General features: G+C 38.1%; 2 protein-coding genes and 1 long non-coding RNA gene across 9 annotated transcripts in view; 2 read left to right on the forward strand and 1 right to left on the reverse strand.

Moving 5' to 3' along the window:
* The window catches only part of SMYD1 (SET and MYND domain containing 1), a 47,575-nt gene extending 47,137 nt beyond the window's left edge, over window positions 1-438 (reverse strand). For 3 of the 6 annotated variants that reach the window (XM_087436452.1, XM_087436457.1, XM_087436455.1), the window contains exon 1: window positions 63-438. In XM_087436452.1, the coding sequence (XP_087292578.1) occupies window positions 63-160 (98 nt within the window). In that variant the 5' untranslated portion in view covers window positions 161-438. The remainder of the gene's footprint in view (window positions 1-62) is intronic. The other 3 variants (XM_087436454.1, XM_087436453.1, XM_087436456.1) reach the window with 2 other exon arrangements.
* A 62-nt stretch (window positions 439-500) lies between these two features.
* On the forward strand, window positions 501-13,440 carry LOC147915894 (uncharacterized). The gene is made up of 3 exons (XR_015553607.1): window positions 501-729; window positions 8,194-8,305; window positions 13,337-13,440. It is a non-coding gene; the product is annotated as an uncharacterized LOC147915894 (long non-coding RNA).
* Window positions 13,441-13,868: 428 nt separating this feature from the next.
* Window positions 13,869-18,721, forward strand: KRCC1 (lysine rich coiled-coil 1). 2 transcript variants are annotated; one of them, XM_087436458.1, is made up of 2 exons: window positions 13,869-13,986; window positions 17,032-18,721. In XM_087436458.1, exon 2 carries the CDS (start codon window positions 17,054-17,056, stop codon window positions 17,825-17,827), a length of 774 nt encoding a protein of 257 aa, XP_087292584.1. In that variant the 5' UTR covers window positions 13,869-13,986; window positions 17,032-17,053; the 3' UTR covers window positions 17,828-18,721. The 2 variants fall into 2 exon arrangements, with proteins under 2 accessions (XP_087292584.1, XP_087292585.1); XM_087436459.1 differs by having other exon boundaries at window positions 13,875-13,986; window positions 16,957-18,721.
* The last annotated feature ends 330 nt before the right edge of the window (window positions 18,722-19,051 follow it).

A 19,051-nucleotide genomic window follows, 5' to 3' on the forward strand; every position in this document is an offset into this window, starting at 1 on the left:
TTTCTCCGCGGAATGGAAGGCCTGAAGACAGGGCCGCCCTCACTACCGGGGCCGGAACTCACCTTCTCTGAGGCAGGGTCAGGCGTCCACAACTGCTGTCCCCCTCCCGGCCAACGCCGCCAGCCGGGTCATTTATGGACCACGGATGACAATGTATCATGACCAAGGATTTTGATTACTCTGTGTGTTAAATGCCCTAGCAAAGGAAAGAAAGATAAAGCAAGAGATGACGTATTTTCCAGATACTCCGGAGGTGGCATCCATAGATTTCCAGACTTTTTTTTCTAAGTTGGTTTTAGATTCACTCTCCTAAGGTGAGCGGCACCACGTGCCTTTTCTCTTTTCCAACGAGAGGGTACAGCACTGAGAAGAAAGAGCTAGGTTGGAGCCGAGCCCCGGAAAAGGCGGGCGGAGGGGGCGGAGCAAACAGGAAGGCGGGGCCAAAGGGGTTTTCTGGGAGCAGGGCGACTTAGCGCACGCGCAATAGCGTGCCTGGCCGCCATGGCGTCAGCGTCGTCCAGTCAGCCGCCGGTGGTGGCGGAGACTTCCCCTCGGGAAGCCCGGTCTCCGCCTCTTCCCCCCGCCCCGCCTGCTTGGCGGCGGAGGCGGCGGTGGCGGCAGCGGTTGTCCCTGCCTCTCCGCCACCTCCACCTCGGCCTATCCCCCGGCCGGCGGCGTTGGCGGGGAGGGGGACAGTAGTTGTAGACGCCCGCCCCTGCCTCAGAGAAGGTGAGTTCCCGCCCGGCGGCGGGGGCGGCCCCGTCTTCAGGCCCTCAGCTCCGCGGCCCAGCCCGCCTGGCGCGCCCCGACTGTGCGAAATGGCCGACCCGGACGAGGCCAGAGTCTCCCCGCTCACCGCCCGCCGCCCCGGAAAGGGGCGCGGGGCCCGCAAGTGGAGTGTGGAGCGGAAAGGGCGCCTCAGCGTGCTGAGGACGCTGAGGTTTGAGGGGGACGGAGAGGCGGCCATTAGCAGCCTGTGGTCCTGGAGTGTCAGGGAAAGGGAAGGGGGCTCGACGAGGAAACGCCGAGACTGAGGGGACAGAGAAAAGGCCCAAGACGTGGAAGGGAGTGAACCTCCGCTGGGTGCAACTCACCATCCTGGAAAACAGAGACTGCACGTAGCATACTTAGGGAGAGGTGGAGGCAGGCGTTTGGAGAAAGAAGGAAATAGCACGGCGGCTCCGGGAAGAGAAGAGCGGGTGAGGTTTTCGAGCAATCACTCTGGAGAGTTTTCCTTGCCTTTTGAGGATAACACCCGTAAAACAAGCTTCTGGGATTGACAGGCCTATCTTGATAGCGGTCTGAGTTTTAATATATCCAGTATCTACCGGTGTCAGAGATGACAAAGCCGGACATGAGAGCGGTGACACATTTTCTTCAGTGACTGCTGACCGAGGGAAAGGAGCCGAGCTCCACGCCGGTTTGTGCAGTGACTGGGCGTTTTGAAGGGCAAGTGAGGGAACGAGGGAGACGTGGGGTTCGCGTCGAGGCAGGGAAGTGCGAAGTTACCGAGGGTTGTAACCGCTATTAGGTCAGCTGTGCCTGATGACCGGCAGTTAGGAGTCTGTCCTCACAGGCGGGAGACGGCCCTGTCCTTCCTGATGATTACATTTCAAAGGAATGGCTTTCACGTCCTCGAAAGTTGTAGGAGACAGACAGACATCTCAAAAGGACGTGGGAAGGCTTCACAATTATAAGCCCTTTTTAGTAAATGCTCTAAAAAAGAGAGGTCAGGGCCTGTTTTGGCTAGGTGTTGGCTAGGACAAACAGTTTATTTTGACAGCCCTGAGCTTTTCCAAACAGGAGCCCCAGACGGGGCTGGGTCACCCCAGGGATTCAGCCTTAGGCTCCCAGAGGCCGGGTTAAAATTTGGTCAAGTCTCTGTACAGGGGTTTGGAAGGAGTGTTCCTGTGGAGAGTTTTTACACTTCTCACCATACGTTGCCCCTAACACAAAAAGCTATTTCTTGATCATCTCAATCTAAGAGATGTTTGAGTTCTTACAAGTACTATATATCTGCAAACAGCCTGCTCGTTCCGGCCTGTGAGATAAGGCTTTAAACCAGTTTTGGAAATGATTTTTAGAGGGTGGAGCTTGATCCCACAGCAGAAGATCTCAGTAAAACATTTAGCCATCTTCAATTTCATAATTAATTTTTAGTATTTACTGTGTTGCCTGATGTTGTTTTTTGTCTCCAGAGTGATAGATGGTGGAAACCAGAATATTGTAGAATAATTTAAGATTCCTTTTTCCTGGAAGGACATCAATAAATGTAATAACCTCATAAAAATAATTTCCTTTTCACCCTCTTCCATGATATATTCTATTTTTGTGTGCTATTCCATAATCTTTTACACCTTTCGCTTTGGAGGAATGACAAAGTACTACAATATTATAAAGTTCTTAAAACATTTTTGTAAGCACTTTATATAAATTTCATTCACTAAAAATGGAAATTAGAAATTCGTTGCAGCTAAATGACGTTCCATTTGGTCTCTTAGTGAAGGCAACCTTGGGAAGGCTAGATTTAGTGTCTTCAATCAGTCTGGGTTAGTGTCATTGTTCTGAGATAAAAAAATAAAATCTGGATTTTTTTTGTCTTCATACCAAACTTCCTGCCTCTCACCAACAAGTAAGGCTGAGTAGTTTATAGGTGTCAAGACTGCACTTCAATTTGGCACCCATAGTCAGATCGCAGGAAGATTTGGAAACAGTTTCTCATGGAAAAACAGGTGTTCGTCAGGCTTGGCATTTGGTTTATTTTTTGCGATGACTTTGAATATGTGCAGTTACTAAAGACTTTAAACAATGTCAGTTCACACAATGGTAGCAATAACCTTTCTATACCACTTCAAGGTGGTACGATGACAATAGTAGAATAGGAGTCTTGACTAGTAATAGGTTTTAGTGCTAGTTTCTCCACTAGCTGCATGACTCTAAGTCTCTAACTTGTCTTTCAAATTTTCAAAGTCCCAAACTTTTCTTTTTTGAGTTTTTCATCTGTAGGAGGGAAATTGGACCAGCCCAATTGAGTGGTTCTCAACCAAGGGTGATTTTGCCCCCATCCCCCCACCCCCACCCCCATTCTCCCACCCAGAGAACATTTGGCACTGTCTGGAGACATTTTTCGTTTTCACCACTGGGCAAGGAAGGGTGTGGTGAGCACAGGTGCTATTGGTATCCATTTGGTATAGGCCAGAGATGCTGCAAACATCCTAAAATGCACAGGGCAGACCCCCCACAACAAAAGATTATCCTACCCAAAATGTGAGTAGTGTCGAGGTTGAGGAACTCTGCACTAACCCATCAGGTCCTTGACGGCTTTAAAATTGTGAACTGAGGGCCGGCCCCGTGGCTTAGCAGTTAAGGACGCATGCTCTGCTACTGGCGGCCCGGGTTCGGATCCCGGGCTTGCACCAAAACACCACTTGTCTGGCCATGCTGAGGCCGCGTTCCGCATACAGAAACTAGAAGGATGTACAACTATCTGCTGGGGCTTTGGGGCAGAAAAAAAGGAGGAGGATTGGCAATAGATGTTAGCTCAGAGCTGGTCTTCCTCAGCAAAAAGAGGAGGATTAGCACAGATGTTAGCTCAGGGCTGATCTTCTTCACAAAAAATAAAATAAAATTGTGAACTGATTTTGCAGTTTCATATTGATATTCTTTCCATGGCCTGGCTGTATACTAGAACAGCAGTTCATAAAACATTGACCTCATCAGATGACATTCAAAGAGTAATGAAATCTCTGTTGATTTAGGGTTGAGACTATTCACTAGGATATGAAAAACAAAATATAATTTGTTACCTAAAAAATTACCTCTTGTCACTTTATTTCAGATAAATATCCTTCATTAACTGTTCAGTTAAATGCTACTTAGCAAATGGTAAATATTTGATATACTATTTAAAACACTAGCAGGACTTAATATATACTTTTAGTTTAGATATGTATAAAAGCCTTTAATAGTTGCCAATTAAGATAGTACGTAAACAAGAAGAGAAAAAAAATGTTGCTTGGTACTTAGCCAATATCTTTTTCTTCCTTGGAAAACTTTGTTAGGAAATTCCTCCAAAGGTATCAAAGAATTGTCATGCTTCTGGTTCTTAAAATTCCACTCTCACTTTCATCCTGATAAGACCATGAAAACTGATTCAAAGAGCATCTGCTAATCCATTTTCACCTATAGCTGTTAACACTCTCATGAGGAGCTCCTCTGTATTGGGCTTGATAATGAACAAAAGTCAGTAAGGATTAAAAATTGGCAAACAGGAAAGATACAGAAGGTGAAAGATTACAAATAGGAAATTGAGAAATTGCGCTCAATCACAAAAAGAGAAATACCCCGTGACCAGACTTACATGAAAAGAAATATACATGGAATTTATGGTCAAGGTGTCGTAAGATTTTCCAGGACACTTTGTAATTCATTCATTGAGGTTTCTCAAATATTTTTGACAATTAAACAAGTTTTCACCGAGTAATGATAATCTTGACAAATCAGTAAAAACAAAACCACAACAAGCTATTCTGGCTTATCTGCTTTTTAAGAAAAAAAAAATTAAATGGACTCATTAGAATGAAGGACGTTTCAGACTTCTTATTGAATTATTAACCCATTTACATAGAAATTGCCTAAAAATGTTTTTCTTTGTTTTCATGATATTGGCAGAGATTCAAGTCAAATGACAGAAAATTTAGCTAGTAGCCCTTACATTTATTCAGAAAATATTGAGCTCCTGCTAATGTACCAGGTACTAGGCTCAGTACTAAGGATATACAGATGAATTAGGCACAGCCGTTTTAAAGAGGTCAGTGGTAATGTTAGTGAAATTAGAAAAAAAGAGCAAGTGGAGAAAATGCAGTTTTAAATATGGATTAGTCAGACTCCTGAGATATTAGAAGTAGTTCATTGTTTTGTACAAATCTATGCTCTGCCCATGACGTATTTGCTATAGGCACGCCAGAGCACGTTATGTTGTAGATCTAATGTTGGCACCTGGAAAGAATGGTTGGTGAGGAGGATGTCTGGAGAGACATTAATGATTATTTGTTAGTTTCAGATCTATTGCCTTTATTAGGTGTCAATATGATAATATTGCTAAGCATGTTAAAATGACTAACTTAAGATTGCCCCTACTATATTCATCACATATATGTTAGGACGTTGATTTTTTTCCCCGCCTCTTACAGACCCGTTCACATTTACTAACCCTTTAGGAGGAATGGCATGCATTTGATGGCATTCTGATGTAGAATGTCTGGCTTGGATCCGAGTAAAAACTAACTTCACAAGCATGCTTCTTGAGCTAGCTAGCTATAGAGTACTTATGATATTGGTGTTCAAAGACAATTTAAATAAAGACAACTTTTATATTAAATGTGTAACTAGACTCCCAATTAATTATTGTTAATTCCTTTGCATTCTGTCATTGGAAATATGCCACATATAAACTCTTAGTTATTTTTGTGATTGTTTTATTAGTGTGAAATAGCTAGAACTTGGCAAACTCATAGATCAGATATTAATCTCATTTCCTGAAAGGCAAAGTTAATAACTAATATAGCTAAGAGTATTTATGATGCTGACAGGTACAGGGCTGTCTTTCTAGCACAATTAAGGTCTCTAAAAACTCCTTAGATGGGATTGACCTTCAGGGTTAAAAAGGAATAAAACAATATGCTTTGGCAGAGATAACAGAATCAGTTACCTAGTCGTCTAAAACTTAAGGCTGTGCTCTGCTTAGTCTTTCCTAAGATTATAATGGTATTAAAAGATTGCAAAACTCAAGAGCAGGAACAAAGCAAGGATGTCCATTCTTACCATTTCTGTTCAGTATTATACTGGAGGTCCTAATCAGTACAATCAAACAAGAAAAAGAAATAAAAGGTGTACACATTGCAGAGGAAGAAATAACACTGTATTTATTTGCAGATGATATGATCATCTATGTAGAAAACCCTAAGGAATCTAAGAAAAGCCTACTAGAATAATAAATGAGTTTAGCAAGGGCACAAAATACAAGATCAGTATACAAAATCAATAGTATTTCTAAATGTTAGCAACAAGCAATTAGAAATTGAGATTTTTAAAAATACTATTTATTATTGCATCAAAAAACAAAATACTTTTGGATAACTTTAAGAAAATACAGTGAATGCTACATAACATTGCTGAAAGAAAGAAGATGCAAATAATGGAAAGATATAAAACATCTTGTAATACTTCTCAGTGAATTAGATTCAAAAGTACGGGACCAGGAGGCTGGCCCCGTGGCTTAGTGGTTAAGTGCGTGTGCTCCGCTACTGGCGGCCCGGGGTTCGGATCTTGGGCGTGCACCAATGCACCACTTGTCGGGCCATGCTGAGGCAGCGTCCCACATACAGCAACTAGAAGGATGTGCAACTATGACATACAACTATCTACCGGGGCTTTGGGGAGAAAAAGGGAAAAAAAGGAGGAGGATTGGCAATATATGTTAGCTCAGGGCCAGTCTTCCTCAGCAAAAAGAGGAGGATTGGCATGGATGTTAGCTCAGGGCTGATCTTCCTCACAAAAAAAAAAAAGAAAGTAAGGGACCATGTCATTTATTTGGTGTATTTATTAAAGGGGACGAATTGAGCTACTTACACCCAAAACTAACCAAATTAATATCCTAATTTTGCTCAAAGATTCTTTTCTTTGAAGATAAAAGATATTTAACAAACATTTAAAAAAAACCTTTATGCTGTATTATGTTTAAATGCCATGTCTCAACACAGATAATGTGCTGTGGGGGCATGAAATTTTTCATTAAATTTTTCACTCAAATTCAGTTTATTCATCAAACCTGAGATTAAAAACATATTTCATACAATGCAAAAGTTCAGGTTTTGTGATTTTTAGATGGGTGGTTGGAATGGCATAAGTTCTCTCTGATTGGTCTAGAATTAGGAAGAGTGTTAGTATTTTATTAAAATATGAAGCTCTTTTTAGACAGTTTTAAATTATGAGTAATTACTGATATGTTTCATATTTAACACACTAGTTGATGTGCAGTGTTTTTATTACTTTAACTTTCACATAATTTACAGCTTTACATACTTTTACTGAAATGAAAAAGAGTGGGACCAGCCCAGTGGCAAGGTGGTTAAGTTCGCGCACTCGGCTTTGGCAGCCCAGGGTTCACAGATTCAGATCCCAGGTGCGGACCCACACACAGCACATCAAGCCATGCTGTGGTGGCATCCCACATACAAAAAACAGAGGAAGATTGGCACAGATGTTAGCTCAGGGACAATCTTCCTCAAGCAAAAAGAGGAAGATTGGCACAGATGTTAGCTCAGCAACAATCTTCCTCAAGCAAAAAGAGGAAGATTGGCAACAGATGTTAGCTCAGGGACACTCTTCCTCATCAAAAAAAAAAAAAAAAAGACCAATCCTGGTACAGCTATTGAATGACAACCTGCATGGTTCCATTTCTCCAAAATAGAAGATTCCGTATTCTTTCTCTTCCCACTATGAATATCTTTCCTGGAAGTAAATGAGCAAGTAAATGGCATTATGGGTGTTCATCTATAACTAGGCTTGTGGCATATGTGCAGTACAAATAGGAACATGAAGTTTTCAGAATTTTGCTAGATTTTTTACAAGAGTTTTAGAAGATACATCTAAGAAAAGTACTCCAGATGAGTTTGAGTTAAGACAAACTATTTCTGGCTTAGGACCTGATACCAGCCTGTAAATAGCTAGGATCCCTAGGTGTTTCTGCTTGATATTCTGTACTCTTTGGGATATTAAAGTATATATGACACACATTAACATAGGACATAAACTGAAATCTTCAAAGAGTTGGTTCAAAATCAGAGCAATCAGGAAAGACAGTAAGGATCAAGTCCAACTTTCAGCTTTCGTTAAAAAAAAGTCCCTCTAAAACATGAGTTAGCTTGAAATACGAGGAATTAAGTACTCCTGTCAGGTACCCCTGCCCTGTTTACATGTAACCTTTCCTTTATTTGGTTTTCTGTAGTTACTAGAATAATTGGTTGAGAGAACATTTCACTGTGTCAGTTAAATAGACGAAATTCTTAATAACAATAAAAATAGCTCACTCATACAGCACTTGCTATATGCCAAAACTCTTCTAAGCACTTAACGTATATTAATCTTAAGGCTCACAGCAACTCTGAGGTGTATGTTATATCCCTATTTTAGAGATGAGGAACGTAAGGCACAGAGAGGCTGAGAAACTTGACCAAGCTTACACAACTAATAAGTGCCAGAACTGACTCCAGAGTCCCTATGTCTGGCTCCTACGAGCGATGAGGTGAGTAACAATATGACAGACACTCGTTCTGCGTAGGTGACTCAGCCTTTGTTAGGTGGATGATCTTTCTGTAGACAAAGCCAACATTTAAAAATCCAGTTTAATAAGGTAGAATTATTTCTTTTTCCAAAACATCCATTATAGATGTTTAAGCTCCTCTAGTACACTTTATTGGGGTATATTTTACTTAAACTGCACATATTTAAAGTGTACAGTTCAATGAGTTTTTAACAGGTGTATGCTCCCATGAAACCACCATCGGAAACAAAATGCCAAGTATTTGCATCCACCCAAAAAGTTTCCTCATGCACCTTTATAATCTTTCCCTCTCTCTACCGCTGTTGCCAGCAACCACTAATCTGCTCTCTATAGATTAGTTTATGTTTCTAGAACTTTTTATAAATAGAATCATACAGTATACTCTTTTGTGTCTTTCACTCAGCATGATGACTTTGAAATCCATCCGTGTATTGCTGTTTTGTTCATAATTATATTGCTGAGTAATTCTATTGTATGGATATACCACATTTTGTTTATCCATTCACCTGTTGACAGACATTAGGGTTGTTTCCGTTTTGGGCTATTACAAATAAAGCTGCTATAAACATTTATGTACAGCCTCTATGCACATTTATGTGCATGGACATATGTTTTCATTTCTCCTGGGCAAATACATATGAATGAAATGGCTGGGTCATATGGTAGATGTTTAACATTTAAAGAAATTGTCCAACTGCTTTGTAAAGTACCATTTTAAATTCTAACTAGCAATGCATGGGAGTTCCAGTTGTTTGACATCCTTACCAACACTTGGTATTTTCAGTCCTTTTAATTTTAATCATTCTAGTGATGGTGTAGTGGTATTTCGTTGTGGTTTTACTTCACGTTTACTTGGCTGTTTCTATATATTCTTTTCTAAAGTATCTGTTCAAATCTTTTCCCATTTTACATTATATTTGTCTTATTGAGTCATGAATTCTTTATATATTCTAAATATAAGTCTTTTGTCTAATATATGAGATGAGAATATTTTCTCCCATGTTGTGGCTTGCTTTTAATTTTTTTAATGGAGAGATGTGTAAAGCCCGGAGATCAGAAAATGTTTCTATCTTTAAAAAGAGGAGGAGTGGATTCCAGAAGGTGGACGGAGAAGTTTTACATCAGTTAGAAAGGCAGCCGAGCGTTAACAGTTAATACAGATTCTGGAGCCAGACTGCCTCTGTCATTTATTAACTGCAGTCACGGACATGTGGACATGTTTCTTAACTTTTCTATGCCTCAGTTTCCTCTTCTATAAAATACAGATAATAATAGTACTTAAGCCATAGAGTTCTTAGGAGGATAAAATTAGTATTTATAAGTGCTTAAACAGTACCTGGTACATGTAAGGGCAATGCTGGATAAGTGTTACAGAACAGATTGCTTGTGAATGTATTACTTTGAAAGGAACATTAAAAGGTGATGTGCATTTATTAAAAGCTCAAGTGATGCCATGTCTCATTTTCTCTTGTGAAAGATCTACTGGTAGAGCAGAGGAATGTTGTGGGACCATATTTCTTCAGTGAAGATAATCAGATTTCCCTGAGGTTTTTGAGATAATCAGCAGTGTGCTAGGAGGTACTTGATGTTTAAATGACACATTTTATTTAAAGATTAATTAAAGGTTTTTTTATATAAAAGGAATGTTTTAAACTAGAGTTCATCCATTTTATATAAAAGAAGTTTTTATATCAGTTTTTAAAATAAACCATGAAACTTGAAATACGTTTTTTTGTGATTGGTCTCTTTAGGCTATATAACCTCTAGACCTCCTGGCAATACAAGTTCACTTGTCTGCCTATAGAATGATTTGGTCAAAATGATTGAGATTGAGAACCACTGCTGTAGGAAGAATGGTTACAATTTTGGAGGACATGTCATAATATCTTTCAAATATCAACAAAATGGAAAAATAAGACTTCTGTTTAGTACAAATAGATTTGAATAATCAGACCCACAAGAAGGGAGGGTAGTGGAGAGTGGAGTGGAAAAGCACTGAGTGTTTGAAAAGATGCTGAATTTAATTTTGGAATAAACTCAGATTCTATCAAATTCTAAATATCTTTCTGATTGGAATCATGAATTGCTGATGAACCACAGATCAATTTTAGATGCAGAAAAAGGGTGGATTCTTTGTAGCACGCCATAGGTATTATCCTGCTCTTGTCCTACTTAAAGTTTTCACCAGTGACATGGATGACGACGTAGACTGAATGCATATAAAAACTACAGGAACCATAGCAAATGTCAAGATTAAAAGAATTGGAATTTTAAAGCTCTTCATACATAGGAATGGTGGCCTAAACCCATAACAAAATGAAGTATAAAGTCTTGCATTTAGAAAAAGAAATCAGTTACGTTAAGTACCAGATGGGAGAAGACGGCCAATGTAGGAGGAGAGATGCTACCTCTAGGATTTTAGCAATTACAAGGTCAATAGAAATCTATAATATGACACTTACTGAAAAAAAAAAAAAGCTAAGCTAAATAAAATGGTAAGAATGGAAATAGTTTCCAGGTCAGGGAAAATGATAATTTCACTCTACTCCACAATAATTGAAGTCTGCATTCTTCAAACTGTAGAATGCTACAAGCTTTGTAATGAGTAAATAGTATTCACTATGCAGATGGAATAGAGGTAGCATAAAAACTTTTTGAGGGAAGATTTCGACAACACCTAGAATTTACTACCCTTCTTTTCTCTAATGGTTCCCGTTGCCCACCATGTTCATGGAAGTTTGGTACATATACAATTAGTTCAAGTGCCCAACTATGTTAATTTGTAATCTTAATTTGTAAGGAATTTCAAGGTATATGGAACATCTGCAAGTTATTTAAACACAGTTTCACATAGAGGAATTAAACACATAGAGGAATGGGTTAGAGGAAAGGAAAGGACAGATGTGAAAGATATTATGATTTTGATAGAAGCTGAATTTATTCCAAAATCAAATTCACCATCTTTTCGAACACTATGCTTCTCCATTCCACTCCCTACTTCCCTCCTTCCAGGAAATAATAAAAACAGCAATAATAATAATAGTAACTCTTTCTCTTCGTTATCCTCTCTGACAAAGGTAACAACTTTACCCAGGATCAAAGCCTTAGAGTTGTCTGTGCTTCTCTTCTCTTCTTCCACCTGCTCTCTCCCCAGCTATCACAAATTCATTTGATTCCACTTGTCGAATGTCTCTTAAATTCTTCTCTTCTTTTCCATTCCCACTGCCACTCTTCTGGTTCAGCCCAATAATCTCTTTCATGCAACACTCTCCTAACCCATATCCCCATTTTGAGTCTCTTTTCTTCCCCTGTTGACTGCAGAATTAAACCCAAATGGCCAAATAAGGCCTATTATGAACTGGCCCCATTCCACCTCTACAGTGCTGTCTTTCACTACCTTCATGCATATCTTGTTTTATCTAAAGCAGATATGCCTTTTCTAATGTCCTTCCCTCCTCCAGAATACCCTTCCTTCACTCATTTTTTCTGTAAATTTTACTCATCTCCTAAGGATCAGTCCAAATCCATTCTCCACAAAGCGTTCCCCAAACCCCTTCAGCAAGAAGACATTATACCGTCCTATGTCTGAGGCACTTAACATGTTTTTGTCCTGCATTATAGTTCTTTGCATATCATTTTTACAAAATTGTAAATTCCTTGATATTAGAAATTGTCTTGTTCACTTATTTATAATTCCCAATGTGTAAAACAGCTATGTAAATATAAGTTTAAGATCCAGCTCTATCAGTTAACACATGTGGCAAGTTATTTTAATTTCTTTGAATCCTGATGTCTTAATCTTCAAAATGTGGGAAATTCCACTTACTTTACCAGAGGTAAAAGACTGAAAGAATAATCTATTATCTTGTTTGGCATACAGTAGTCAGTAAATATTCATCTCTTTTTTTCCCTATCTCACCCCAAAGTACCCACCATAGTACCCTGAAGACAAAACTCAATTAATAGTGATAAAGTTTAATAAAGCCTAAAGGCATGGAGAACTTGAACTACGTGGTGTTATGGGACTTGAAAAATGATGGGATAGCTTTGAAAAAACATTATAAAGCTAGAATTGACATGAGTCAGGACTTGATAGGGAGAAAAATGGCTGAGATTTTGAGCTTGGGAATTTGATGCTATTTAATAGAGATAAAGAAAAATAAAGTAAGAGTTTGGTGGGTGAAGGAGTTAAAGGTGACTCCAAGTTTCTTGCCTCAGTGTCAGCTCAAAACATTGACTTTTAAAAATGGGAAATCTGGTATTAAGGGTTGAACCCGGGATCCGAACCCCAGGCCGCCAGCAGTGGAGCGCACACACTTAAGCAAACCTTTTTAATCATAACACTGGTACTGAAAATTAAGCTTAATTTGAAGATATCCTATAGAACCTTTAAATTAAATTTTTATGGAGTTTTTAATTACAAAGTAATATATATTTTGTAGCTTTGAGTGGCTTGTCTGAGCCTTGTTTACTGAGGCTTGCTTGTGGTCATGTTTGTACCACCTGAGGAGGATAGTTGCCTACCACGGGTAAAGGTGGTTTGTGGTTCCTCCATGTGATTCTCAGGGGACATTAGTGGTATAGCTAGAATCAGTGACTGTCTTAAAGTAGACTGCATTTCTTGAGATTGTCTGCTATAAAACAGAAAATGCCAAGGCTGGATTTCTTAGCCCAGCCTTGTTCAATACTGGTACCCCAGATCATTTCCATAAAGTTCAGACTCCTACTCGTCCCCCAGTAACTTCTCCTTCAGAATGGCATTTTCTGGACTAAATAAAAATATATTACCACATTAAATATTAGAGGCTTACTAAGTGTTTTCATACTAAAATTTCATTCTAATGATCAAAAAGCTAGTACTAAAGCCTTGCAAGCACTTAGGAAATTAAGATTTGACATGGTATATGAAATGATATCTAGTTGAAGATTGAAAATATTACCTTAAATGTTTAATATGATCTTCTTTCTCACCTCCATCTATTTTATTCATAGATACCACATTGAATGAACAAAGAGTGAACTTTTACAGATACCTTTTGTAAAAGACGTATGTGGAGTAGTGATGTAGTTTGAACCACGAAGGATTTCACATTATGAGGTAGGTTGAAAATAAAAGCCTTCTAAATCATAGGATTATTTCTACTGAAGCTGATACTTTGATTTGAAAGCAAATGAAACTATTCTTAAACTCTTAGTTCAGACTAAATATATTAAAAATCACGAGTGCTACCTTCAAATTTAAAGGTGTAAATTTGGGGTCACTTTTTCTAAAATAGACAAAATATTATTTATTTTTCCAGGGTAAAATACGTGCTCAAAAAGTTAGCTTTACTTGAGATTTACAGAAAGCAAAATGATAAGAAATTGAGATGGATTTTGTTAATTTTCAGATGATTGATCTATGCTGATGATGTAATTCTAAATTTTGAATTATTTAATCTTTATAACAAGATTGTGCTTGGTTGCAGGTGACTGGGAGTGGAGTATTGGACAAAAACAGATTTTGTAATCTCTGCTTCATTTTTTTAGCTCCTCAGTTATTGCACATTCTCACTATGTGGGGAAAGTTCATGTTAGAAAACTGAACCGATTAATGGATGAATATGATAAGATTTCTCCACCAAGTTCTCAGCCTGATAAGGGTAAGGTTCCATTCACCTCTTTATTGATCTCTGCACCATCTGTGGTCTTTTGGGACTGGCCTCTTTCATCAGTTAGCATGTGTTCAAGGTTCATCCACGTTGTACTATGTATCAGTACTTAATTCCTTATTATTGCTGAATAATATTCCATTGTGTGAATATACCACATTTTATTTAGCCATTCATCAGTTGATGGTCATTGAGTTGTTTCTACTTTTTAGCTGTTCTAAATAATGCTACTATGAACATTCATGTACAAGTTTTTGTGTGGACATAGGTTTTCAGTTCTCTTGGGTATATACCTAGGAGTGAAATTGCCAGATCATAGAGTAACTCTATGTTTAACATTTTGAGGAACTGCCAAACTGTTTTCCGAAGTAGCTGCATCATTTTACATTCCTACCAGCAATGAATGAAGTTTCGAATTTTTCCACATCTTTGCTAATACTTAATATCATCTGTCTTTTTTATTAGAGCCATCCTAGTGGCTATAATATATTTTGTCTAAAATCTTTTTATTAAAATTTTTCAAATATAAAAGTAGAGAAAATAGTATAATGAACCTTCATGTACCCATCATCCAGTTTCAACAATTATCAACGTCTTTTTAATCTTTTAGTGACTTTTTATTTAAAGTATTCAATTTGGTGGGTTTTGACAGATGTATATACCCATAAAATGATCACCATAATCAAGATAAACATATCCAAACCCAAAAAGTGCCCTTTATAGTTGCTCCTTCCCACCTCTTCCTGCTTCATCCCCAAGCAACCACTGTTACTATAGATTAGTTTGCATTTTCTAGAGTATTATGTAAATAGAATCATATATTACGTACTCTTTTGTCAGGCTTCTTTCACTCAGCATAATTATTTTGAGATTCATCCATGTTGTTGAGTGTATCAGTAGTTCATTTCTTTTTACCACTGATAGTATTCCATTGTATGGATATACCACTACAGTCATGCACCACATAACGACGTTTCAATCAACAACAGACCCTATAAACGACAGTGGTCCTATAAGATTAGTACCATACAGCCTAGGTGTGTAGCAGGCTATACCACCTAGGTTTACGTTAAGTACACTCTGTGATGTTCACATGACAACCAAATAGCCTAATGACTTATTTCTCAGAACATATCCCTGTCATTGTGACTCATGACTATTTGGTTTATCCATTCACCTGTTGTTCAACATTTGGGTTTTTTCCTTTCTGGGGCTTTTACAAATAAAACTGCTATGAACATTCATGTATAAGGCTTTGTATGGACATATATTTCCTTTTCTCTTGGATAAATATCTAGGAGTGGAATAACTGGATCATATGGTAGGTGTATGTTGAACCTCCTCTGAAACTGCCAAACTGTTTTCCAAGTGATTATACCATTTTATATTCCTACCAGCAATGTGTGAAAATTCCAGTTGTTCCTCATCCTCACCAACACTGGTGTTGTCAGTCATTTTAATTTCAGTCATTCTAGTGAGTGCATGGTGGTATCTCATTGTGATTTTAATTGGTGTTGACTTGATGACTAATGATATCTTTTCATGTGTTTATTGGCCATTTGTATATATTCTTTTCTGAAGTGTCTATTTAAATCTTTTGCCCATGTTTAATCATATATTGGTTACATTATTCTAGTCAGAATTTTTATAATATTTAAGTTAAATAGCAGCTACATTTTCTGACTCACCAAATTAGGCTTCATTTAGACTTTATTTTTAATCTCAAATTTCCAGAAAAGATAGCTGATCATTAGTGACTCTAGAATGCTATATCAGGGCCGGCCCAGTGGCATAGTGGTTGGGTTTGCACGCTCCGCTTCAGTGGCCTGGGGTTCACGGGTTCGAATCCCGGGCATGGACTGATGCACTGCTCGTTAAACCATGCTGTGGTGGTGTCCCACGTGCAAAGTGGAGGAAGATGGGCACAGATGTTGCTCAAGGCCAATCTTCCTCACCAAAAATAAATAAATAAATAAATAAAATGCTATGTCAGGCTTATTTGTTTCTGTTAAATGGAAGAAATGTTCATTTCTACATGGGTTATGCTACCTCCTAATTTTTGGAGATAAAATATATCACCAAAAATATCTAGGGCATTATCATCTCATAGTAAGTACATTTTCTGCTAAGTTGGTACTAATGCAAGAGATGAGGTAGGGGAAAGAAAGAGAATCAGAAATAGTGCTGGCCCCCCAAAAAAGAATCAAACAAGCCAACAAAAACTGTATCTCTACTTTACATTCCTTCTGAAACTTTTCTCTGTATCAATCCTACCCCCTCTCAGCTTTTACCTCCATTTTCTCCCTTGACCCTCCTTCCAGAACTTTAATAGAGAAAGCACAAACCAGAAGGCATTCTAGAATGCTTTTTTCACCAATCAGAAGCAGCAGAATGAAATCTAAGCCCTGTACAGAAGATATGGATCTCTGTTCCCTCATCTTCCCTCATGCCCTATACCTAAGAGTAGTTTTATCTTGTAGCTGACTTTCTAATTTCCAGCGTTCCCAAACCACTTTATAAACATCCTTTTATTATTAAGTCTTACAGTATTCTAGTCAGGTGAGTATGTATGTTTATTTTATATTATTTGAGTAAACTGAAGATTTTAAAGATGAAATTACTTCTGTATGGTTCTGTTACTTCTCTTAGAAAACAATATACAAGAAACTGATTAATCAGAGCTTTAGAAAATACCTGAACATTTAGCTCAGGCCACCCACCATGGATGTGTACCACACATCCCTACATTCCTTACATTTTTAGCCCTACAACAGAATCCTGTATGTCAGCCCTTTCTTCCCTCTTCATCCCACTTCTGAGAAAGATAAAATTACTTGTGAGTGGCCTGGGAGATATTTGACTATCCTCATGCTCTTTTTTGGCATATAGTGTCTTGATATTTAACTTTGATGCTGAATTATGTTTTAATTTGTTTGGGCTTCTTTGTTTTCTTTTTCGAAGCTCTCTTCAAGAGCAAAGGAAATATTCAGAATAAAATAATCTAGTAAGAAGAGTTTTCTCCCATCTTCTCTACAGAGAATCCCTTGTTGTTAACCTGATGAAGCATTCAAAGAAGACATATGACTCTTTTCAAGATGAACTTGAAGATTATATCAAAGTGCAGAAAGCCAGAGGCTTAGAGCCAAAGACTTGTTTCAGAAAGATAAGAGAAGACTATTTGGAAACATGTGGGTACAAAGAAGAGGTTGATTCCAGACCCAGGTATAGAATGTTTGATCAAAGACTCCCATCTGAAACTGTCCAGACCTACCCAAGATCATGCACTATTTCACAAACAGTGGAAAACCGGTTAGCTCAGTGGCTGCCAGCTCATGACAGCAGGTGGAGACTAGACTCCCTGACCTACTGTCAATTCACCAGGGACTGTTTCTCAGAAAAACCAGTACCCCTGAACCTTAGTCAGCAAGAGTATAATAATTGTAGCTCATACAAGGTAGAGTCTGGTTACAAACACCTCTCCTCAGAAAACAGTTCCAATGCCCATCAAGCCAGTCATAAACAGATACATCAGAAGAGAAAAAGGCACCCAGAGGAAGACAGAGAAAAACCAAAGGAGGAGCGGCCCAAGCATAAGAGGGAGAAAAGTTGTGAGGAAATAGATTCAGACAAACACAAGAGCATCCAAAGAAACAAAAAAGAGGTAGAAACAGTCAGGGTCAGTACACAAAAGCTTAAGAATCGAAAGGAGAAAAAAAGTCAAGATGTAGCCTCTAAGAAAGAGGAACGTAAGCATAGAAAAGAGAAAAAGGAAGAAGGCAAAGAAAGAACAGAGGAGGAAATGCTTTGGGACCAGTCTATCCTTGGATTTTGAATCTCTTGAGTTGGTTCTCCTGAGGTTAAATTGAAAAAATAGTTGAGGACCTTGGTTTTATGATGTTCATGTTCATATCACTTTTCGCATGTGAACAGGTATTTTAACTTCTAACAAAGGCCAAGTGAACAGGAAGTATTTAGTATGTTTACTCTCCAACATAGAAATTACTTTTCCTCTTTTTTTTTTTTTTTTTTTTTTGTGTGAGAAACATTAGCTCTGAGCTAACATCTGTTGCCAATCTTCCTCTTTTTGCTGAGGAAGATGGGCCTTGGGCTAACATCTGTGCCCATCTTCCTCTACTTTATATGGGACGCCGCCACAGCATAGCTTGACAAGCAGTGCATCGGTGAGTGCTGGGATCCAAGCCTGCGAACCCAGGGCTGCTGCAGCGGAGTGCGCGCACCTAGCTACTACGCCTCTGGGCCGGCCCCTACTTTTCCTCATTTTCTAAAAGCATTATTACATTTTTCTTATATATAATGTAATTTCTCTTCATGAGAGTAGCTCTGCTTTTATTCATCAAATTGCTATGCTGGTGGAAGTATTTTTTTCTCAGGAGGTCATTTATTTTAAATTGGAGGATTAATGGGCTTTGCAGAATCTATTTCTTGTTTGGGTTTGTTATAGTTTTGTGTGGGGTATTTTCATATTCATTAGTTTTCTCTATGAGGCAATTTAGATTGATTTTTTTTTTCCTTTGTTAGATCTAACTTAGTGTATTTTCTAGATTGGAAAGTGGAAAATGAAATACATTATAATAATAATGATTAATAATAATTATTTTATTTTAAAACTATAGGTTACCTATAGTTTTAAAAGTTTCAAAGAATCTTTATACAAAATCAGTTTATATTCTGCAAATGTTTATAATAAATTGTTCTAATTTCTGCATTTTGTTGTTCTGTGTCAATGATCTGTTCCCATTCAATTATAATTTTCTTTTGGAAGAGCAATAATTGAGCAGTTTGTACTTAAGAGACAAGATCTTTTGGGTAAGTCACACCTTACAATTGTAAAAATTCCATATCTACTATACCTTGCATATTCATATTTAAACCCAGTTTTTAGGATAGAAATCTATGAGTGACCACAATTTTTCCAAATGCTTGAAATTGAAGAGCAGAATTTATAAGAAATAAAATTCCGTTAGATTATTCTTTCCTAACTGATCTTTTTGTTCTTATAATCCCCTTTTTTATGACAAGCATATCAAGTATTTGA

Source organism: Ceratotherium simum, chromosome 11 (assembly GCF_057802395.1).
Source record: "Ceratotherium simum simum isolate JZ-2026a chromosome 11, ASM5780239v1, whole genome shotgun sequence".
Classification (NCBI taxonomy): domain Eukaryota; kingdom Metazoa; phylum Chordata; class Mammalia; order Perissodactyla; family Rhinocerotidae; genus Ceratotherium; species Ceratotherium simum.